The sequence below is a fragment of the Sesamum indicum genome, linkage group LG7 (assembly GCF_000512975.1).
Source record: "Sesamum indicum cultivar Zhongzhi No. 13 linkage group LG7, S_indicum_v1.0, whole genome shotgun sequence".
Taxonomy (NCBI): Eukaryota; Viridiplantae; Streptophyta; class Magnoliopsida; order Lamiales; family Pedaliaceae; genus Sesamum; species Sesamum indicum.
In genome coordinates this window covers 4,938,598-4,963,099 of record NC_026151.1, presented here as the reverse complement: position 1 = coordinate 4,963,099, position 24,502 = coordinate 4,938,598, and the positions used below count along the sequence as shown (strand labels likewise).

The window sequence follows — 24,502 nt, the reverse complement described above, 5'->3', positions numbered from 1 at the left end:
ATGTTGCTTAACAGCCCATTTTTTGAAAAATGGGAAAGGGGGAATTTTTGTGTTGGTTGAATTTTTGGTTTGTGTTTAGTCTTTTTAGTGAACTTTATTGACATTATATTAGAAAAAAAATCACTTTATTGACAATATTTAAAGTGTATATGGGTGCGTACAACTTTATACATGTACGTAGACCTAAAGTTTGCTTTAATGGAAGGTTAAAGGTCTCTTTTTTTAATTAATTGCAATTTTCAAAAATTCTTTTCAATCATTTTACGTTTGGATTCCTAGAAATGAAGTGATATGATTACCTAGTCAATGTAATGGTCTTGTCTTGTCTTGTTTAACTGGCTAAATTACAATGAATTTTTTAAAAAATGTGTTGTAATTATAAATATATTTTTGTGATTTAAAAAATTATAAATATAAAATAAAATAAATTTAATATATAATTATGGCAAAGTATCATAATTAAAAATAAATAATTAGAGTAAATAGTCATTGATTATGGCTATGCAACGGTTGGTTTTAGGAGTGTGGCTAAGCTAAAAGCTATGGTAAAAACATGTGTCATGGTTCATAGCTATGACAAAAATAATTTTTATGGTGGATAATCTAAGTTTTTTGAATCAATTTTATTTAACCACGATTAGTAATAATTAGTTAGCATGATTTTAGTCTATATTGAATAAAATTGTAGCCAATAGTAAAAAATTTTCTAGTGATTCCCTTGGAATTAATGGACGTCTAATAAATACCACTTACAATTTGCGTCATCCCCTTTCAACTTCACCTCACAAGTATCAGACACTGTTTTCTTGTTGTGGCACAAGAGATTGGGTCATCCATCTCACAAAGTTTTTTAACATGTACCAATTCTTAAGTCATCAATAAAATGTTGATGTTTTTCGCATTTGTCCGCTTGCTAAGCAACATCGCTTACCGTTTCCTTCTAGCAATTCTACTACACTTAAACCTTTTGAACTGATACAAGTTGATGTTTGGGGCTCGTATCACCAAGCTTCCTTGTCTAATTGCTATTATTTTCTTACAGTTATAGATGATCATAATACGGCTGCTTGGACCTACTTGATGCGCCATAAGAATCATCATCCATACTGTTAAATAGATTCTTTCAAAGTATTAAGACTCATTTGATAGCTGAGTCAAGTGCATTCGCACTGATAATGGTTCTGAGTCTTGGGTCATGATTGCCAAACTTTATTCACTTCATTGGGAATTACTCGTCAAAAAACTTGCTCATACTCTCCCCAACAAAATGGCCTTGTTGAACGTAAACATAAACAACTTGTGGAAATAGCTCGTTCACTTTTCTTTCAAGCCCGTTTGCCAACCAAATTCTAGGGAGAAGCCTTGTTGACTGCCACATATCTCTTAAACAGATTACCATCCTTGATTCTTTTTTGGAAACGCCTTATGAACTCTAACACAAACAGCCCCCATCCTATGAACATCTGTATATCTTTGGTTGTCTGTGATTTGCCACTCTTACTAAACCTCACAAACATAGGTTTAGTAAAAGGGCCTTACGTTCTGCCTTTCTTGGATATAGCACTGATCACAATGGGTTTAAGGTTTGTGATTTAGACATTAAACAACTACTCATCTCTCGTGATGTCATTTTCGATGAACTACATTTTCTTTTCAACTCTACATCATCTACAAATATTCCTTTGCCTATAATCCCTCTTTCCTCAGATAATGATGATGTTGTTCCTGTTGAATCCTCACAATCTACTATGGTCTCTACCAATAGTCCTCTCTCTACTCCACCCACTGCTAACTCTTCTCCTTCAGCTCCTCCTTCGCCTCCTGCTCCCATGCTTATAAGATACTCTACACGCCCCATTCACAAACCAGCTTGACTATCAAACTTCATTTGTAACCAATTCTCCAGTTTCTTGACTATATACACAATTTGTTGCTCAATTGTCTATTTTACAAGAGCCTAGGTCCTATGCTCAGGCCCAGGGTCGTGAAGAGTGGGAGAAGGCCATGGCAAAGGAATTGCAGGCACTTGAACAAAATTAGACCTAGAAGCTCACTTCACTTCCTCCAGGTAAAAATGGCATTGACTCACGTTGGGTTTACAAGCCGAAATTGAACCCAGATACAAGTGTAACTTAGTATAAAGTTCGTCTCATGGAGAAAGGTTATAGTCAAATCGAAGGTGTTAATTATTATGATAGTTTCTCACCAGTCACTAAGGATGTTGCAGTACACATCTTTCTCAGTATTGCAGTTGCATATTCTTGGCCTTTACATTAGCTTGATGTTAATAATGCCTTCCTCCATGGTTATTTGAATGAAGAGGTTTACATGTCTCCACCTAATGGTTATTTTGCTCCATCAGGACAAATATGCAAATTACAGAAGTCGCTCTACGGCCTCAAGCAAGCTTCTAGGCAGTGGAATCACGAATTTACTTTGGAAATTACTGAGTTTGGGTTCAAACAATTGCCGCATGATCATTTTTTATTCATTAAGTCTGTCCCGCATGGTTTCTTGGCACTGCTGGTGTATGTGGATGATATCTTTGTCATGGGGCCTTCAAAAGACTTGATTACTGAGGTAAAGCGTTATTTGGATGCTCTTTTTACCATTAAAGATGTTGGCTTTGCCAGGTATTTCTTGGGTCTTGAAATTGCTCGTTCTTCGGACAGTATGAGTGTAATCCGGTGAAAGTATGCTATGGACATTGTCTCTGACTCTAGAATGGCTGATACCACCCCTGTACTTACTCCTCTTCCACCTGGTCTCAAACTCAATAAAGATTTTGGGGCTCATTTTCAAGAGCCTGATAAGTTTAGGCGACTCATTGGCAGGCTGTTGTATCTTGGATTCATCGTCCAGATATTTCTTTTGTTGTTGTTCGTTACTTAATAGGCACTGCTTCTACTAGGTAGTTGTATCCAACTTGTGATTCTCTAAAATTGTCTGTGTATACGGATGCTGATTGGGGCGCCTGTGTTGATTCCCGACGCTCGATGACTAGTTATTGAGTTTTCCTTGGACCAGCGCTTATTTCCAAGAAATCCAAGAAGCAAAAATACTGTCTCCCGTTCTTCTGCTGAAGCCGGGGTACCGTGCCATGGCTTCAGTTGTTTGCGGACTTCAGTGGGTCTCTTACATCTTCATAGATTTTTGTGTTCCAATGGCTAAGCCCATTTCTTTTTGGTGTGATAATCAAGCGGCTCTTCACATCATTGCAAACCCCGTGTTCCATGAATGCACGAAGCATTTGGACATTGACTGCCATATGGTTCGAGAAAAATATAAGGATAGTTTTATCTCGCCTTCATTTCTGTCTAGCAAGTTGTAGTTTGCTGCTTTGTTTACAAAGTCCCTACCTAGCGCCTCATTTACTTGTCTTTTGTCCAAGCTAGGCTTGATACGCCTCAACTTGAAGGGGAAGTGTGAAAATGCAGCTGCAGCAGCAGAACAGAGCAGAGCAGGGATGCTGGAATGAGGAAGACGCGCATTTGTCTTTTCATTGTGCAGAGTAGCAATTTTATAAGTTGTGTGTTAGTAAAGACAGCATTCAAGTGGCAGTTTGTTGAGTTTGTTACCTACCGCATGTCCTATTTAAAGCACTGTACTCTGCATTCTTTGGTTCATAGTGAAATACAGAGTGCATATTCTTATTATTGTCTGCTATGGAGATTTCCCTCTCTACCATGGAAGTATGTTCAAAGGTGTAACGAGGGTAATTGTTAGACGATCATTAATTTATAAAGGGTATTTGTAATTTTTTAAATAACAATAGCGTAATTATAATTATGACAAACCCATAGTAATTTACTCTATATAAAACCTTTAGACGTTTCAATAATTAAATTAAAACTAATTGCGTTTAAGATGAAGTCTAAATATATATGATTTTACTTAATTTGCATTATATAGTTTGTAATTACTGATTATATTCATTTCGTAATTGAAATTATGAAAATTTTCGCTTTAAGTTTTACATAGTGCAACAATTTTCAGTACATTCCTTTGGTATCAAATATAGAACTAAATACAACCCTCTTTTGTACGTTTATCGATATACAATCTGTACATCAACAATGTCTTAATCTAGTGATGATAGATTCGAGTTACATTAAATAGTGTGGATATTTGTCTCAATTGATAATAAAATCTTATAAATAAATTCAAGGTCATAAGTTCAAGTTCCACCAAATATGTGCGCATATTTATCTCACTTAATAATAGAATTTTAATTTTAACCACTAAACTAAAACACCATTTCCTAATCAATTGGGACATTATTGTGTAATGAAATTTATGTTAGCATTTTTCACTAGATTCTTTGTACTGATCGTCCAAATCAGAAAACGATCAAATGTACCAAAGCTGCAAGTGTTAGGTAAATATTCTCAACTAGCTATAGTTTTATATGTTAAGCATTGATTACCAATTACAAGATTCCGTAATAAATTATTAGTAATTGTTAATTATCATCTGTTTCTCCTTTAATCTATCTTCTCTGGGTTTAATTAATCTCTTTATTAGCGTTTCAGACCCTCTATGATTTTGAATTTATAGTTGAGGACTATAATTAAAAACTGTAATAAAAAGTAACAAATACACTTATATAAATGAGATTCAAATTCAAGATTTTTATTAAGGTAAAATACGTTCACTATCTCTAAATTACCATTCAGGTCACAAAGTGGCCCTTAAATGACGTACCAACAAAATCTCTACTGTTTGGAACCGTTACATTAGCAGTTGCCATCTTTTCTAGGCGTTAAGGCCTTAACCATACGATTGATCAGACTATGCCTCTTCAGGATGAAAAATTATTTATTCTTTTCCGTTTTTTTTTAATTAACATGGTTGATGCTTAGGCGGAGGGTTAGGTATAGACCGTACCCATTTATTAATATCTCCCTAAATCCCTGATGTTTCATACAAAATAAGCGATTGGAATGTAAATAAAGAGTACTACTTTTTTAATGATGATCCAAAAATTTGTTATTTTTAATAATCTCCAAAATGTGTTCTATTTACACAAAGTTTTGAGTTCACAAAAATAATTATAAGACCAAAAAAAATATAGACAAATGAATTTTCTATTTAAATCAAATGGTTGCGATCTTTGGGAGAGACAATTATCCTCTGATTATTCTCTCCAAATTCTGATCCAGTGTCTGAAAGTTTATTTTTGAATCAGGCGTATAATTTCTGTGGATTTGAGGAGCAAACTATGGATCACCATATACGTGGAACCTTGTTTTGTAGCGCTTGGTCGTAATATAGAGTTTTGGTCTTACTTTGGACTTGAGCCATTGTAGATTTGTTGGTTATATTTAATGTGTGTTTCGAATGTCTTTTCTTATAAGCACAAGCAAAAAAGACGTATATAGTTTGTGCTCACTTTTATTAGACTTAAAAACTATCAACTCTGACCATAGCGGTCTGTACTTGAATATACTTCTTCAGTTAATCAATTCAAAATAAATATATATTTATTTATCTTGGATGGATGTATCAAAGTGGATAAAGCCCTCTTAATAATAAAATAAAGTGTAGATAACAATCAAATCGGCTTTTGTGATTAATCGAGGTTTAAAGTTATAATTTGAATAATTTAATTGCCAATGATGGGCTTACATTATAGGCAGCCCATGAAAGAGGAGTCCAGGATATTATTTTACAAGCCCAATTTGTCAGGGGTCATTAGAGTTGGGCCCAACTCTTTTTCTCATTGGTTTATCCATGGAATACTTCTATATGAAACATATTAGATACTTTTTTGAAAAATTGTAAATGAAAATTGTTAAAAATAATAATTAAATATTTTTCACCATTATTTTTATATGATGTATATTTGATTGAATAAATGAATTTACTGTTTAAAATTTAATGAGGAGACGAATAGAAAAACTAAGATAAAAAATAATTAATTTTGAGAGGGAAAATAAGAAATAAAAATTAAATAAAGATGATTAAAAGAGTATAAAGTAAAACCTTAAAACTTCTAATCTCAACATTTCAATAATTTAATCCATTTTGGGGAAAAAAGGTTCTTTTTCTTCACTTTTGAAATTTAGAAAAAAATAATTTTAGTGGATTAAAAAACAATAATTATTTGTTAACTCATAAATATAAAAAATATCACTTTATGCGATCATTAGGGGCCTTAGCTGGTGATCGAGTTGTTTCCCTTTCGACGATGAAGCTTATCCCCCCACCTTGACTCCTGTTACTTTGAGGTCATATCTAGTGTTCAAAATTTGCTTCGATTTAATACTACTCTTGCGGCCTGCACTGAAACAGTGCTTGACCCTTAAATGTCTAGTCAACTATTGCGCCTCAGTGCATTTTGGGGAGAACCAACTAACTTTGTGTTTGAGTTGCATTTCACCCTTCAACCACAACTCATTCGTTGATTTTTCAACATCAGTCGGTTCAGACCTCCACTTAATTTTTCTCAAGCTTCATCTTGATCATGGATAGATCACCCAAATTCCTTTACTTTGAATAAGTTGATTATAATTGGATAGATTGTATTGTGATTAAAGTTGTGATAACTTTTACATAATAAATGAGTTTTAAGTTTATATCTTAGTATTTTGGTGGGAATATATAATTTATTCCGTTGTATTTTATTTATTATACTATATTTAAATATTGGACTATATCAATGTGTAAAGAGTTTAATAATGAAATAAACTTGTCAAACTAATGTCAATAAAAAAAAAAAAATTAAGGAATTGAAATTTGTCCCCTCTTTCCCCTTCCCAAGCCAATATAAATGCACCAAAATCTAGTCCACCTCCTTTGGCTATTTATAGTCTGCTCCCACGGCAGTGGGTAGGGGTGGGCATCAAGTCGGATAGTATTGATTCGACTAGTTCGAGTTGGGTACTTAAAAATTTTTGTCTAGTTATTTTGATTCGAATTTTATTGTTTACTCAATTTTTCTTTCTTTTTTTTTTTTTTGAATTATGACGTCTTCATTTGTTGATTTCAAATTTTCGACAAGACTCAAACAGACAACAAAAACTCACTCCTCGTATATAAACTTCCAAACCCAAGCCCCCAAACACCAAAAATATTTATGCCAACTTTTATTTTCAGTACTCATTTTTTTTGATATATTTAGTCTATTTAAATAAATAAAATTAATTTGAAAAAATATAAAAAATAATATAAGTGTTAATTGATAAAAAATATATAAATAAAAGATAAAAATACATATAGTTTGAGAGATAAAGTAAATTTCGTAAAAAAATGGAATAAATCTATTAATTAAATACACTTAATTTTATATTTATAAATTTAATAAAAAAATTAACTCCAAATTTTCCCTCTCATTCTTCCTCCCTTTTAATTTAATATTGTAAAAAATAATTTATATATTATAATCACTCTTCTTCTATTTCTCTCTCGCTTCCCTCTGTCTGCCTCCCTTCCGCCGCCCCCCTCCCCTTCTCTCTTCTCTCTTTTTCCCTTCCGTTCCTCCCTCTCCTTCCACCGCCCGCCCCTCTGTGCTGTCTCACTTCCCGGCCTTCTGACAAGAGGTATTTCTCCTTCTGTGTTCGTAGCTATTTTGGCTTTGCATTTTCTCTGTTTTACGCCTCAAAGCATTTGTTTTGTTTTCTTGTGCATTGGGAAGATTTGGTTTCGTGATGGGTTTTGTTTTTTCTGACTACTTTTTCTGTTTTTTAATTTTCGATGAAACTTTAGATAGGTGGTTTGCGTTTCGGACGGATGCGTTTATGTGTTAATGAGAGATTTTAAACTTTATGCTGTTTTCAGTCAACCTCAGAAGAAATTGCATTTTGAATGCTTGCTTCCAGTCGTTTCACTAGTTTGGTTGAAGGGATGTTATTATATCTTTGATGCGGCTGTTTGTTGGTTGGTTGTAATTTTCAGCTGATCCAAGCTTTTACTTTTGGTTTACATGTGCATGTTTTGGTATGATTTAGTCTAGTACAAGTATGGTATGACTATTGTGAGATTGGGACTTTTCTTCCCTTATTTTGGAACTGTGGGTATTTTTTGAACTACTTTGTTTCTTCTTTGTGTAAAATACAGTCTAAATGTTTAAAAGAAAAATGTTTTCCCGTGTTCTTTCTTGTTTCTATTTCAAGGTGTAACATCCCATTAAATGAAGCAGTTAAGCCCCCTCAATCCTATATATGTGCTTGGTTCTTGTATTTGACAAAAAGTAGCTTGTACATTCTAATCCTTGCATGGTTTATTTGTTTGATTTCTCTAAGAATTCGTGTGGCATCAGAAACATGCTCGAATACATCATTATCTTTTTTATTGCAGCTTTCTCTCCAGTACCTGATAGTGACTCCCTTTACTCTGTGAATTTTTTATGCAAGTTCACTATGTTATGCAGCTAATGTTTTCTAGCTGTATGTCATAGCTATCCAGTTCTCTTAAATATGAGTAGTGAACTGCACTTTTTCTTTAGCTTGATGGATTTCTATTGGATTTTTCATGCTTTTACATCTAACATACATCCAAAACCCAATTGACAGGAAATTTCGAATCGTGGGGTCTTGTTCATGACCCTCTGTTACATTTTACTTCTCTGTTGTCGTCAATATTAAGTGAAATAGATGAAATGATGTACTTGGTAGCAATCTTATTTATCGGTTCCTAGTTCAGTGTGGGCTCCACTGAACAAGCTGCAGTGCTATGATGCAATTTCTGCAGTGACCTTGAAATCTGGTGTCTTAAGATGTTCCTTATGTTATGTTAAAAGAATCATTTGATCACGTATACCTTAGGATGTTTCCAGTACTTGCAATCTGTAGCGGCCTTGCAAAACAAAAATATGTTAAACTATGAGTCATGAGTCTGCTATGCTGTGTGTTAGAAAGATATATAGATAAAGCAAGAGTACTGGAAATTGATTCAGACTGGTATAGACGTAATGATCACTATAGTATAGTATGCTGCTAACAGAGGCCTCAGTTTGCTGCCTCTGTTAGTAGCAAACTAAGGCAGCAAACACGGTCATCTTGTGGTTTTAATGTTGCAGGATTTATTTGAGAGCCACAAATTTGGTGATTACAATACAGCACGCCCTTGTATCTTTTTTGTTTGTTTTACTTTATTTTTATTATGTACAGAATTGGGATTTTTCCTAAATTTCTTCATGCTGCGTCTGCCTCGTTTTATAAGTTTGAAAGTTTTGTTAGATGCTTGGAACTGGAAATATTTTACAAACCTAGCATCATTTTATACTGTTCAAGACTCTATTAGTCTTGACTAAAGCACATAACTGTATCTAGTATCCAGTAGAGATTTGCGAATATTACACTTACAAGCTTTTTGTTCATCTTTACTTCCTTCTTTAGCCAACTTAAATAGAAAGAAACATAAGCAGTAGCAGATGTATGGAAATTTGTATTTAGCTAAGTGATGTTTTAGTGTCTGTGACAGCAGCTGCACATTTGTATGCAGGGGTGGAAGAGCCCTTTACCTCCCTTCTAAGTTGGAGCTCGAGTACGATGTGGTTGTATTCTCATACTTGGTACGCTTGTTTTATCCATCATTGGGAATACGGAGAGAAATAATTCAAATGGAATTGTATTATTTCAACGGATAAAAAAATATTTCAACACAACTAGAAAAGTGCGAATACCTAAAACCCAATGAAGTTTAGTAATGTATTAATTTTATTAGAAATTCAAAAAATCTGACGACCCCTTCTAAATTTTACTAATTTATTTTCTATAAATAAAATTATATCTCAAGTTAAACAATCTAAATTCATATTAAAATAACTTATTTTTCTTTTTCTTTTTGCATTTTTTAAAAAAGTAACGGAAGTGATACGGAAGAAATATTAATTTCCAAATTATGAAAAGAATTTGAATATTGAATTAAGCTAATGAGATTACATTAATAGCCCCATAAAACCATATATTACGGTTATGCCATAACTAAGCCTAAAACCTCCTTCCGTTTGTTAGCTAAAACCCCAAAGCCGTTGAGTTAAAGCTCTGGTTGAAGGAGTTAACAATGGAAACCGAAGTAGTTATTGCCTCATCTCCGACAGACGCTGGAATCAGCTGTTGGGACCTCCACACCGGGGCTGAGCACCTCCGCTACAAGTCGTGCGCCTCCCCTTCCCACGGTCTTACCTCCGTTGCCGGCCGCTTTCTTGCCTCCTCCCAAATCCGAGAGTCCAAGTCGTCGTCTTCGTCTGGGTCCATTCTCTATTGGTCCTGGAGCAAGGTAATCTTAATTTGGATTGCATTTATGCCCACGAGGAGATGCATGGTTTGTTCTTGTGTTTCGACCGTGAAGATTCGATGAATGATATTCAAGGTGTTTTTGGTACTTCTTTTGTTTCAGTTAACCGGTTTTTGGGTGATTTTATGTGTTTTGATGAGTGCGAATCTTCCAAGGAGTATGCAGATTTGATGCTTTTATTTAGATTGTGCTTGGGGTATACTGTAATTTGTTGTTGAAGTCTAACAAGACTTTGTATTTGGGAAGAATGGGGTGACAATCAATGGTTTGTTGTAAATTTTGCAGCCCCAGGTTGAAGTTAGGAGCTTTCCTGCCGAACCCATAAAGCCACTTGTCTCCAATAGTCAAGGAACTTACATTGCAGGAGGAGGTGTTTCAGGGGATATATACTTTTGGGAGGTGAAGTATATCAAATAGTATTTCTAATTGGTGCCTCTATTAATTGTTTTAATGATGTAATGAATGGCGTATCTTTCATTACCCTGTAGGTTGCAACTGGCAAATTGCTCAAGAAGTGGCATGCACATTACCGGGCTGTTAGTTGCTTGGTTTTTAATGATGACGAATCCCTTTTGATTTCAGGGGCGGAAGATGGATCTGTTCGCGTTTGGTCACTTTTCCTGTATGTTCCACTTCCATGTGTGTTTTGTTATGTTGCCAGGTCATGTTAAATGAGTATTTAATGGATGTCCTTATACTACTGCAGGATATTCGATGATGCAAGGAGGGAAGAGATGAAACATTTGTTTGAGTACAGTTTCCATGAGCATTCTTTGAGGGTGACTGATGTTAAAACTGGCTATGGTGGATCGAATGCAATAATTGTGTCTGCTTCTGAGGATCGTACATGCAAGGTTAGTTGGGCCCTGTCCATCGGTATTTGATGCTCTGACATGGAAGCTAATTTAAGGAGGAACATAATCATGTCTTTACAGTTGTCATTATGTGCATACCAGTCTGCTACTAGTTTCTTTTTACTTATATGCAAACCATCTTGTCTCCTATACATTTCGCACCTCTCTTTATTTTATTTATGAGATGAACCACTGTAGCTGTGAACTTATTTTTTGGAATCTGATTAGAACAATATCTTTTTAATCATTCAGATATTCCTGTTTTAATTGCTTAATGTTGAATTTATCCTATAGCATGATGTAATTCTGGTATCAATGACATTGATCTCTAATAAATCTACTCTTATCCCAGGTTTGGAGTTTATCTAAAGGGAAGATAGTAAGAAATGTTGTCTTCCCTTCAATGATAGATGCAATTTCCTTGGACCCTGGGGAACATGTCTTTTATGCGGGTGGTAGAGATGGTAAAATCTATATAGCTGGATTAAATTCTCCAGTAACTTCCAACAGCAACTATGGATTGCATATAGTTGGTGCACTGTCTGAGCACAGGTTGGTCGACTTATACATATATTCTGGCTTCAGCTATTTGATTAATACTTGGAATTGTTAGGTTTATGGATTTCTATTTTGCATCAATGCAATGTATAGAGTTTCCCAAACGACTTCATGATGGCTTGTTCCCTCCTTCACTCTATATTTGCCTGATTTACTCCAAGTGCTCTTTAGTCTTTTGGAAAAGGTGACTGGTAATTCTACCACCAGTATTATTTTCAGGCCATAAGATCAATTTTATAGATGTCTGAGAGGTTACTAGTTGTTACTGGCAATGGCCTTTCAGATTTTGCGCAACTGCATGTCAGAACTAGGACTGCTAGGTTGTTATACTAATGTCTTTGGAGTTCAAGTAAAACTTTCTGATTTGTCAGATTTTGTGTTTGAACTTGATTATGTTTCTCTTAGATTTTCTGAATTGACCATTCATCATAAGTTGGTTTTATGGATGACTAACAAGATCTTAGTTGTACCCCGGCACCACCGTTTATGGATTTGCATTATCACGTGACAGCCAGATTGTTCTGCTAAAGTGTTGAGTTCAATTCTGTGTGATTTTGCTAGCATTCTGCATTGGATCTTGTTTTTATGCTACTTTATAGATGTCCTGAACTAACTTGAATGGACATCCTTGATCTGTGAAACAGCAAAGGTGTATCCTGCTTGGCTTCTAGTGCTGATGGATTTTTATTAGTTTCTGGATCAGAGGATGGCATGATTAGAGTGTGGGACACTAGAACGCGAAACATTATTCGGGTCTTTAGACACACCAAAGGTACTTCACATCAACCCTAGTAATGCTTTTTCATTGTGAACATTGTTTGATAGCTGACCTTTTACCTCAATAGAAGTAATTTTATGTTTCTCTTCGTCATATTCATTTTGATTCTGTTGCAACAGACCTCTGTGTTTATTGTATCAATTTAATTGTCTTCCTTTTAAATAATCATTTGTTGGAATAATTCAACTACTAATGTATTTTCTCCTGGCCTTGTCACCGCACAGGTCCAGTTAATAATGTTCTTGTCATCAGACAGCCGAAATACATAAATCCTCGTACATCTGCTACTTCTCTGGCTTCAGCAGCAAGGAGGCAAGGTCTGACATTACCACCTCCACTGGAAAAGTTTGCTAATTCCCCAGATGAGAGTCCATATGTTAAAGTACTCATCGGTCCTCAGACCCTGCCAAATCAACCCTTATTCTCTCCATACATAAGCATTCAGACAATGGAAGCTCAAATAAAAGAACTACAGGTTAATATTTGCTATACAAGTTTCTAGTAAATTTGTCCCGTTATCCTTATAATTTGAATCTATAGGCATCTCCGATGTGAATGCTTGAGTTATTCCTAATCCATGTTCTAATACATGCAGTATCTTATTTCTGATCCTTCTTTTAACCATGAAATCTAGATGGTATATATAGGATAGAAAGGGGATGATTTGTATGTAGAAATGAAATTAAGTGGGAATGGGATGAATTTAGGAATGAAATAAGGATGCGAAAGGAATCATATTTGAATAACATTCTTATGATAGCATATACACAAAAAATTAGAAGGTAATGAATTCGTCATTCTTAGTTAATTTCATTCACATGATTGATAATTAGAAAGGATTGATTAATAATGGAAAGAAATTACTTTTATGGAAAATTTGTTTGGTAATTTTTTTTAAAAGATTACTTATTCATATTTTGTTGATGTATAATAGTAGTATTTTGAAAAATTGCTTATAGACGGTTAATAGCAATTTATGATCATCTCATATGTTATTACAAAAAGGAAAAGATATTTATTTACTTAAGAAATAGTTTATTGATTCAATGAACAGGGAGATAGTATTTTTTTGATTTGACAAGTCTCCATCCAGTAAGAAACAAAAAACCTATAGGTGAAAATATTGTGACCTCCTATTAGAAGGATAATTTGTCACGAACAAAAAAAATAAAAAAAAACATTTCTCAACATGTTAGGAATAACTAATACCGTATTGGGGAAGGAATGACTAATCCATGCCTAGGGGAATAAGAATTCCAATACTATATAGGAATAAGTACTGCTAAACATATATCATACCAATCATAGATGTAGGAATCGACCTGGGCATGCCCATTCCATTCCGACTTCCTTCCTACATACTACTCTCCCCCCAAATGGTTTAACTCCTAGGTGTTTTATTTTTTTTTAATCAAGGATGAATTACACCCGACGAATAATCTGGTTCCAAGTTTAATTAACATTATCTTCTTGGAAAAATAGGTTTATGCCTGCAATTGCTTTTGCCTTTTGGTATACAAAATAGTTGTTTCTTCATTGTGCTTGTTAATGTAAATATCATGCAAGGAAAAGGATGTTTCATATTAATGATTAATTGCATTTGCTTGCCTGACTTTTAATGTTTTAGACAGTTTCTGTATTGCCTGCCAGTGTCTATAAGTATAATATCAATTTAGGTTTTGCTGTTTGATGATTTAGTTAATATCTGTTCTAAAAGTGGTTTCATTTCCCAATATTCAAGTAAGGTTTTTGCATCATCTCTCACCGTTTTCTCTAGAAATCCAATCAGCTTGATAGTTAGAATATTGAAAACCGATGAAGATGCCCTTACTGCATGTTTTACTCATTATCCATTGTGTACAATGAATTCTTGGCAACCAATATCACCTTGAAGTTTCTAACGTTCTGTTTTAATCTCTCCACAGAAACAAGGTTCTTCTGCAGCTGCTGAAGTGGATGTGGAAAGGTTGAAAAGTGAACAGCTGAGGTCTGTGCAAATGATCCAGCAATGGAAAAAGATGTATGAGAATCTGCATCAATTCTGTGTCAGCGAGCTTCTGGAAGGCAGTCACACTGAAAGTCCCAATGGATAAAATTTATGAGGTACCATTTAGGGTTATTAGTTTCTCGTACACTAAGCTGAAAAAGTAAGTGCCAATTGTTCACTTTAGTCTTTCCTTCTTCATTTGACTTTGAGTTCTCATCGGTACTGAGGACTCATTTAGCACAATTTTCTTATAGTGGAGGTTGTAATTCCCTAAATAGAACATTATCACGAGCTTGCATGATTCAAAATTTTTGGTATACTGTAATTATTTGAGAATTGTACTTTATATGAAGCAATTCTAAAACCGTCTTGCTCCTGAGATGTAGAATTGTGAAGTTTCAGCCAACTTAATGTCATATCGATCTTGATGCTATCCATGGTTTTCATGATTCTCTCCGGTCACTCAAATTCATTTCCAGAAGCAGTGAATGTGCATCAGATGTTGAAATTAGGTAAATTCATATTTAATATCCTGCAGAAGATGCATAAGAAAATGCAGTCCCATCTCATATAAGTGCTAAATCTTTTGGAATCCACCGGCCGTTTGCTTATATTGGATTATACATCTTGATAGGAGCAGTTGAGTTGAGCAAATTGCAATGCATTGCTTCTATTTCATCTATGGAATGAGTTTGATTGAGATGAGATTCTGTTTTCAGTATGTGAGATAAAAGTGTAATGCATTACAGTCGTTGTGATGTGTTTTTCTTGAAACTATTTGACATATATTTTGAAATCTTGCGAACATTTGGAGGAAGAATATCTCACTACATGAAATGAAACAATACAATCTCACAAGCAAGCATGCTTGCTTCTTAGAGTTGTCTTTTTTTAAAGAGGGTGCTGGTTCCTCAACAACCCTCCTAGGGACTAGAATTCATGACAAAGTCATAAGTGCAGCAAGCTACCTTGTTTCTTAGATTGAATGAGAATCATTTCATTTTTGCTTGTCTATAATTTTTCCATCTTCAACTGTAGAAGTTTTTTGTTCTATTGCTTATGTAACAGATCTGTTTGCACAGAATATTAAATCTCTGTGGCTGCGCCGCTGGTGTAGGCAGTATTGGGTTTTATTCTGTTTGGATCCACAGATCTGAGGTTTCAATCTTTAGAACATTTGTTCCAGTAATTTCATATTACAAATGATTTCAAATCCTTTTTTTTTTAATTTTAATATTTGAAGCGATAAACTGTTATTAATTGAAATAATTCGATTGCAATCATTTCTGCCACATATCGATATCTATTAAAGACATTACTATAATCATACTTTAATCAACAATATCAGATAAATGAAATTTAAACAATACCTACTATGTAGTAGGATAACATCTCATGCATATAAACTTCTAAAATTATTGGAGCTCAGCTCACTGCAAATTAATTATAATGTATGTCAAATCTTTTTAGTATCCTTAATTTCCATTTTAGTCCATCATCTTTCCAATATATCTCACTAATGTCATTTACTATTATATTTGAATTAAAAAATATTCTTAGTAGAAGTAAAAGAACATCAAATCCTTTATTAAACTTCCATATTGTGGCATTACATATTAACACCACATGTTATAATTTTCTTTGCATAAAAAAATTCATAAAACTTTTACATAAATTGTGGCCTATAGTAATGATGAAAATACTGATTGGCATTTTAAACTATAATATAATTTGATTATAGTTAATATTAGGAATAACTACACCGTCTTCTCTAAGGTTTAGTGTAATTATATGTATACAATCTGTAATTCGAGAAATTATATCTAATATCTTTGAAGTTTGTTATGTCTAACAAATAAGTTCTTTCTTAGTTAAGATTCAGTAAATTTGTTAACAAGAAACATAGATAAAAATTCATATTTACCTTCAATTGACTTATTATAGTCAGACAAATCCTTTTATGACAAAAAAGATTGTCAATAAATTTTTGACGAACAAGAAGACTTATTTATTACACAAAAGCAAATTATGAAAATACTAAATATTAATTTTTAATTTATAAATTTTTTTACATAGAATTACATTAAAATTTAAAAATGAATAATATAATTATCCTTTAATATTAATATGTGATAAAAGATCCAAACCATTGGGTCACCATCACGAAAGTCCATTGGGGAGTAGAAGCAGTTTTTGCTGTCCTAACCTAATCCACCTCGGAAGGTGTGCCAGTCCCAAATTGCACTTTGGGGTCCATATGGGGACTAGGGGGGTGGGGGTGGGGGACCTCTAAATTTTCAAGTTGGCCCCTACACTTCTAATTATATAATTTTTACCAACAAAATTCACCAACTTGTAAAAGGTGAATTTAATGCAATTATCTTCGAGTGAAAAATTGTGAATTATTTGATATTTACATTATGATATGAGTAAATAATATAGTGGAGATTCATAATTTTGATTGGGTAGAACCGAAGAAGATAATAATTTATGCTCATGTTAATGAAGTACCAAGATCGAATTCAGTGAACAGGCCCCATAAAATAGGAGCTCTGACTTAATTTGGATTCAAGAAAAAGTCAAATTTATCACACAACAAGTACACTATACTTAACATATTAATGACGATTTAACTTGAAAAAATGACATATTTACACATATATAACATATGTTATATAATAAATTATTCAGTGTATTCAAATTTTTATAAATAATAAAAAAATAGGTGGTTGATTACGCTTCGACCCTGTCCTGAACTCTTTCTTGGTGGCGAATGCGTCGACTAAGATATTCTAGATTTCATTGTTTCTTTTACTCCACTTAATATATATGTGCATGTAAATTACGTTATTTATTTTATTTAAATATATATACGTAATATGTATATAATAAATAAATTTTAGAAAATATATTTATATTATGACACGAGTCATGTGAGTGGGATTTTAGGCTACTCTGAAAGAAGTTAAATTTATTCCGAAAATTAGGAGGCATAAAATTTCAACTGCACCCGCATATTGGTTTCGTCCTAAGCGAATTGTATGACGTATTCTCGCCGACAAGTAAAGTTTAAAACATGAGAGTCATATTTGTTGGAGGAATTTAACTCTTTGACTCCCATCCCAATAAAGAGTTTCATGTTCAATATGGGACGAGGATATACACTAAAAATAAATAAAATAAAATTTGAACTGCAGTGTGTTGAAAAATATGCTTGTGGACCACCAACCAAGAGCACTTATAGCAACCATGGAACAGTTGGTAGATTAGATCTCTGCCATTGGTACAGACACTGTGGCCCAAATTCTCTGACAATGCAACATCGTTGTATATGATCCATCTTTACCAGATCTTTTTTCCTTTTTCAGTCATTTGATATGAAAGGAGAAAGAAAAATAAAGATTTAAGCTTATGAAAGGAGAAAGAAAAATAAAGAATTTTGAATTATAGTGACAACTTTTCTTCTTTAATTTCATGTTGCAAATAATTTGATATTTTAAAATTCCGTAGTTTTGTGATAGATTTTAAATATATTTATTATAAAATCGTTGGAAATCCTTTCCATCAATTTCTTCTTGAATTCAAATTCAAATTCAAATTGCCTTCAAATTGATCAAATGCATCTTGAAATTTGACTATAAATAACTCAATGAAAAGAGACAAGCGATAATGCATTATATAATTATATTTTTTTAATCAAGATGAAAATAATACGTATTTGATCAATTTCTAATCCATATAAAATGAGGTATCACAATATTGAAAGTTTGAAAGGGGCTATTCTTATATTGCTAGGTAGCACTAGCACGGCACGGGTGGAATTGGCGACATTCGACTTAAACAAGGGCTCGAGTTTGAGTACTATGATTGTAAAAATTTCTATATTAGGAGATTTTGTTTCAACTAAGTATGTAAATGAGTCGAGCTTGTCCAAAATTTCAAGCTCAAGTTTGAGCTTGCGGCGAGCTCATATTTTTTTTATATTTTTTGTTAAAAAGATATATTATTATTTATTTATAATATTAAATATTAATTATAAAAAATATAAAAAAACATATGATACATTATGTTAATCTAATGTTATGAATACATCACTTCATAAAATATATCTAAAATTAGTTTTGATAGTAACATAATCAGTAAAATCATAAAAAATATACATCAAAGTATCTAAATACTTACACATAATTTTGTAAAATTATACATACCAAATAAAAATACATTAGTAAATTATTAAAGGAATTCAACAATTTTAAAATTATATATGTCCAGAAAAGGTTTTTTTTTTTTAATAATTGAATCGTATAATATATTAATTTTAATAAAACAGATAAACATAAACTATTTTTTAAAAGTAAAATTAATAACAACGGTTATGAAAATACATTTTTAAAGAACAATGATCGCAGTTTTTAAGGAGCTCGTGTTTGAACCAATTTGACTCGACTTAAAAATTTTAAGCTCAATTTGAGCTCGGTTGCGAGCCTAATCAGCTCGTCTTGCACCACTAGGGCAGAACATCGGTCAAATCCAAATTAGTCGGATCCTAATGCGAATTCTAAATATTTAACGGTGAGAGGGACAAGAAAAAAGCTAAAAAATGCTAGCTAGTTTATCATATGCACCTAGCCAGGTTAGATCAGAGGAAAGAAATTTTAATTTGAATTGGGTATATGATCATTTTAAATAAATTATACAGTAAGTAAATAATTTGTTATGGAATTAATATATAATTCTGAAAATTAATAATTTAGTGAATTAAGTTTTGTTTTAGAATTTGTTAAATGTGGACAGACCTAAGTTGAGCTGAAATATTTTATTGGAGACATTTTTCATGCTTTATATGTCTAGGCTACCTTATATAACATGGAGATCGTGGGTACAAAATAATGTAATAAAATATAAGAAAAAACAAAAGAGTTTAAATACCATAATTTTTTGTGCACAAGGGAGATATAACATTGACGTTTTGTCTAAGTATAAAATTAAAATATTCATTTTAGCTAAAGTTTAACATGAAGGTAAAATTTGTAATATCAAATTAAAATGTGTACAAGAAAGTAAAACTTGACGTATGATGGTAAAACTTGTCCTCTCTCGTTGGAAGAACTCTCAGTTTATAAGCAATTCTCAGTCGGTTAGATAAAATTGAATCTCACACGGATTCTGTAGAAGATTCCCACCGATTTTTTTGAGCATTATCTCAAAATGGTTGAATAAGGTTGTATTTTCCACGAATTCAATGGGTCATCTACCATTGGTTGGGGGAACCCCCCACAGATTCGGTGCGTCAACTCCAAGCAATTATCTTTTGGCGGTTGGAGACCCGCGATTCTCGAGGGTGGTTGCAGTTCACTGAGAATGAGAATATCTTCTGGAAATAAGGATACTTTCTTAGGATTTTGGATGAGGTATTTGAGGAGATTTCTTCCCCAGCCTGAGTTCAAGATTTAAGGTTTGGAGGTTACTTTAGACTGGAGGCGCCACATGTCCCCTTAAAGGTGGTTGCTCCGTATTTGATTACTTAATTTTGTGGGGTGTGCCTTCAGAGGTCCTATGTGGATGCCACCTAAATCAATTACTTTGGTTGGAAGATTTCAGGTCTATAAGCTTCTCTATGAACTTATGGCCTTCTTGGATCTAGGTTGTCTGAGTTTCTTTCGACTAATTTATTCTGGCGTATCTCCTACTAGACTTCTTGAGGTCTCTATCCGAACTTGGTTTCTTGAGGGCACTCTGAGCCTCCTGTGGGGCACCCTAAGTCTTGCCTTTCTTTGAGCTCTTGATCTTATAAGACATCACCTTCCCCATGGAAAGCTATCTAGCCTTTTGAGTCAATCTATTTTTATGGATATTAATATTATTAACAACACAAGAAAATTAATTAAAAAAGTAAAAAGAAAAAATCCCTCAACTTTGTTATAAAAATAACATATCATAAATGGTGATGATCTAATATCATACAACTATATGTAAAATTATATAAATTAAAGTCTTGCTAAGTATTTTTATTTATTGAAATAAATCAATTATAATCATTTTTGTCGATCTCAATATATAACAAAAACTATCACAATAATTATTTCCTGCTCAACAACACTTATTACTACAGTACACAACAACCCCTACTAGTAGACAATATCCCACGCACATAGCAGCATCCAAATCCATGATCTCTAAAATCATAAAACCTCAATTTCACCAACTAAGTTAGACATAACTGACGATAAGGATTTTTTATATAGATCTAAAATAATGAACCACTTGTTATATATACCCTTCCCACTTGGTCCAATTACTCTGTTCTTCATTTCTTCATCAGACCACAACTGTATTAGCATTACCACTGCTGCTGCTGCTGATTCTCATAAAACTGTCATCTGTCTTTCCACCACTTTTCCCCACCGCGTGCTCGTTTTCCTTTTCACCCGAAAGACTTTTTTTTAAAGTTTACAGAGTCGGATAAATCAGTGGCAGCCATGGATGTCGACTTCGTAAACAAGTCAGCCGCTGAAGACCAGCTGGAAATGATGCTGATGCAGATCGACGATCTCCCTGATTTCTCCGACGTCGATGAGATTCCCGCCATGCTGCAATTCCCTCAAGAGTCTGATAATAACAATTTCTCCGTCTCAGAAAATCTGCTTCTTGATTCACCCACATTCTTGCCTGCAGCAGCTTCCAGGATATCTTTCTCCGGCGGGGTTCATCCGTGGGCGCCGCCGCAGCCCGGTTCAAGCGGTGGCAGATGGGAAAGCACGGATGAGTGTTCGGGGCCGGCCCAGAGGCGGCACTCCATGGCGGCGATGCGGGAGATGATCTTCCGGATTGCAGCGATGCAGCCGGTCCACATTGACCCGGAATCCGTGAAGCCCCCGAAGAGGAAGAACGTGAAGATATCTAAGGACCCTCAGAGCGTGGCGGCGCGCCACCGCCGCGAAAGGATAAGCGAGAGGATCAGGATTCTTCAGAGGCTGGTCCCCGGCGGGACGAAGATGGACACCGCTTCGATGCTCGATGAGGCAATTCATTACGTAAAGTTCTTGAAGAACCAGGTGCAGTCGCTGGAGCGGGTAGCGGTGAATAGGCCGCCTCCTCCGGCGGCCGGAGTTGGGTTCCCGGTGGCGATGTCCAGTGGGAATTACTTCCCGGCGGCTGCAAAAGGGTATCATCATCATCATCAATATGAGTCGCCGCCGCCTCACAATGTGCACCACTTAGCCGATGCTTAGTTAATCAGCAGATAATAATTCTTGCTTAATAGGTGTAAAGGAAGAAAGAAAATTCTTAGCCAAATTTGATCGAATCAAATAAATTATATGTCTATTTAATTGGTCATTTTTCTTAAATTCTTCATCAATTATACAATAATGTATTACAGTTATCATAAGTTCAAATCTTATCAAACTCGATACGCGTTAAAATTTTCCTAAAAAAAGAAGATTCTTGCATAATCATAGCCAAATTATGTCATGCATGTCTATTCTTATAAGAATAATATTAGAATTTTGGCATATATCTTTAGGGGAAAAGTATTATTTTAGTCTACTAAGTATGTCTAATTTTAATTTTAGTCCGATAATTATGTCCATTTTTGTTTAGGTCCAATAACTTACGAAATTGCTTACTTTTAGTCCTCTAGCAGATTTTCAGACAATTTTACCCCTATGCAACTTTTGAAAGGCATTTTAGTCCATATGCACTCATAGGGGTAAAATTGTCCGAAAATCTGCCAGATAACTAAAAGTAAGCAATTTCGTAAGTTACTAGACCTAAACAAAAATGGATATAGTTATCAGACTAAATTAAAATTAGGCATACTTAACGGACTAAAATAATATTTTTTTCTATCTTTAGAATTTCAAAGTTTGATTAAGCAAAACTCTATGGAAAAATAATGGGATCTATCTTAAATGTATATTACATGACCAGCGAAATATAATTGGCATGTGAATATATATACCGTATAATAAAAATAATTAATAATATAATAAGTATAATAATATTAAATTTGACTTGGACAAAATGTATATCATTATAAATTTTAGTCTGTATTTATTTTGACTGAATTTAAACAAATTATATTATATATACAATTTATGCTATAGTAAAAAAAATTTCCCTCATTGAAGTAAGAACATTACCAAAAAAACCTTTTCTTATTATCTAGTGTGTTTTTGTAATACGTACCTGATATATATAATTTTAAAAAAATACTTAATCATAAAAAAATACAATAGTTTTTCTATTACGTGATTGGTTGACTATCCAAACCTATTCTTTTACCAAATTGACAACACCAAGAAACTGAAATATTAATCCCACAACCAGAAAAAGTTGTAGTTTTAGTTTTGTAATTTAAGAGGTGGAATTTTTGGTTTTATATGAATTGATTTTCGTAATACAGTCCTATAATGGCTAATTTGGTCAAAAGCTCGTATTGACTTGTATGTGACCTAAATAAATTATAATTTTAGCCCTGTAAATCAATTTCTATAGGACAAAAAATGCTAATTCCTCTAGTTGTTAGACTAAAAATGTCGACGTTTCCTGAATTAAAAAAACTCAAAATTTACAATTTAATTGATCATATACAAAGTCACTTATAATTTTCGATCAATTTAACTAAAAAAATTGGCAAAGTTTTAGAATTATACAACTAAATTACCAAAATTAAAATTACTACTCATAAATTAAAGAAGTAAAACTACATTTGTTTTTTTCCATCCTACCACGTGATTAATTCTATGCAGCAAATCTTGGTGCAGGGTTTCTCAAATTAAATAGGAAAAATTGGCAGACAGAAGAAGTAAAATGAGGGTTTAAACTGTCTGAATTTCAGTGCAATTACGTATTACAAGAAAGGGATGATTATTATGATGAGCACTGATTATTATGGTGTCTGTGTCCTTACAAACCATGTGCGGACAATCCGCAGAGCAATTGTATTGTTTTTGTCGTGTAAGGAACTGATTAGGGCAGAAGAAGTAGAGAGAGTGATGGGAATGGGGTTTGCAGTAAAGGGATGAGAATTGGGACCAATGGTGCTGGATTTCCATGGCATCAAAGGTCAACTACCACTCACATGCCCCTTCAACTGCTAGCTTGTAGGCCCTGTTGAAAAATATACAAACTCTTAGGAGTTTTTGGGGGGCACCGGTGGCCGAAACATATCATTTTAACCAATGATTTTGTGTCATTCTTTTTAGGATGTAGTGAAATTGGTTGTCTAATATTGTGTAGGACATGCACCTACTCACATACACCCTTACAATTTGAATTATGTAAGAAGAGATTTTGAGATTCAAATCGTTGAATTTTGTTATTGTTTGTGTGATCGTATGTGTGTAAAGTTGTTAATATGTTAGATATGACTATTTAATGAGATATTTATATCAAGACATGGTTGTTTCGTATGAGGCGTATTTTTTAATTTTCTAAAGGTTGATTTTTAGTTCTTCGGCCATTCGTGGAGTTATTTTTGTTTGGAATTTAAATATTTATGTATTACAATAAATAGATTTGAAGAAAGAAAATGAATAAATATAAGTATAGTGAGAAAATTTTGATTGAAAATATATATTGTTACTGAAACTTGATTATTAAAAATGAACTTCTCCCAGAATTTATACATTTGGCTCAAGGGGACAGCGAAAATTAATCTTAATGGTTCAGCGAGAAACTTTAGAAAACTCTTTCACAAATATTTTTAAATACTATACAAGTTTCCAAGCTTATATATAGAACTCTTCTAAAAAAAAAAATTTCTCTCGACTTTTATATTTGTCTAAAATTTTGCATCCACAAACTTTCACAGTTGTATAAAATATTTTAAAATTATGATATTCTTGATTTTATATCTGTTGCATCTAATGCTTTGTGTATTGTATTTTTTTATTAACCTCTCTATATCTCTGTCGACCCCTTTAAAATATGTTATTTAGAAAAGTGTATACATCTCTCTTGTTCTTTTTCTAGAGAATGAAAGAGAGATTTTAAATATCCTATCACTTCAAAAAGTTTAAAACTAAAAAACACTAGCAACGTACATAATGTAAGAAGAGACATTAGTGTTGGAACTTATTT

General features: G+C 33.4%; 2 protein-coding genes and 1 long non-coding RNA gene across 5 annotated transcripts; all 3 read left to right on the top strand.

Annotated features, from left to right (window-relative positions):
- LOC105166270 lies at window positions 1,312-3,738 on the top strand. The gene is made up of 3 exons (XR_848163.2): window positions 1,312-2,068; window positions 2,363-2,580; window positions 3,396-3,738. It is a non-coding gene; the product is annotated as an uncharacterized LOC105166270 (long non-coding RNA).
- Window positions 7,410-14,849, top strand: LOC105166269 (protein ROOT INITIATION DEFECTIVE 3). 3 transcript variants are annotated; one of them, XM_011085575.2, is made up of 10 exons: window positions 7,410-7,541; window positions 9,445-9,514; window positions 9,957-10,221; window positions 10,525-10,638; window positions 10,728-10,861; window positions 10,946-11,093; window positions 11,446-11,645; window positions 12,296-12,423; window positions 12,654-12,904; window positions 14,355-14,849. In XM_011085575.2, the coding sequence occupies exons 3-10, from the start codon at window positions 10,006-10,008 to the stop codon at window positions 14,520-14,522; spliced, it is 1,359 nt and encodes a 452-aa protein (XP_011083877.1). In that variant the 5' UTR covers window positions 7,410-7,541; window positions 9,445-9,514; window positions 9,957-10,005; the 3' UTR covers window positions 14,523-14,849. The 3 variants fall into 3 exon arrangements, with proteins under 3 accessions (XP_011083877.1, XP_020550856.1, XP_020550857.1); XM_020695197.1 differs by having other exon boundaries at window positions 7,416-7,541; window positions 9,427-9,514; XM_020695198.1 differs by having other exon boundaries at window positions 7,431-7,541; window positions 9,412-9,514.
- LOC105166268 (transcription factor HEC2-like) lies at window positions 20,553-21,742 on the top strand. Its single transcript, XM_011085574.2, has one exon. The coding sequence runs from the start codon at window positions 20,896-20,898 to the stop codon at window positions 21,646-21,648; it is 753 nt and encodes a 250-aa protein (XP_011083876.1). The 5' UTR covers window positions 20,553-20,895; the 3' UTR covers window positions 21,649-21,742.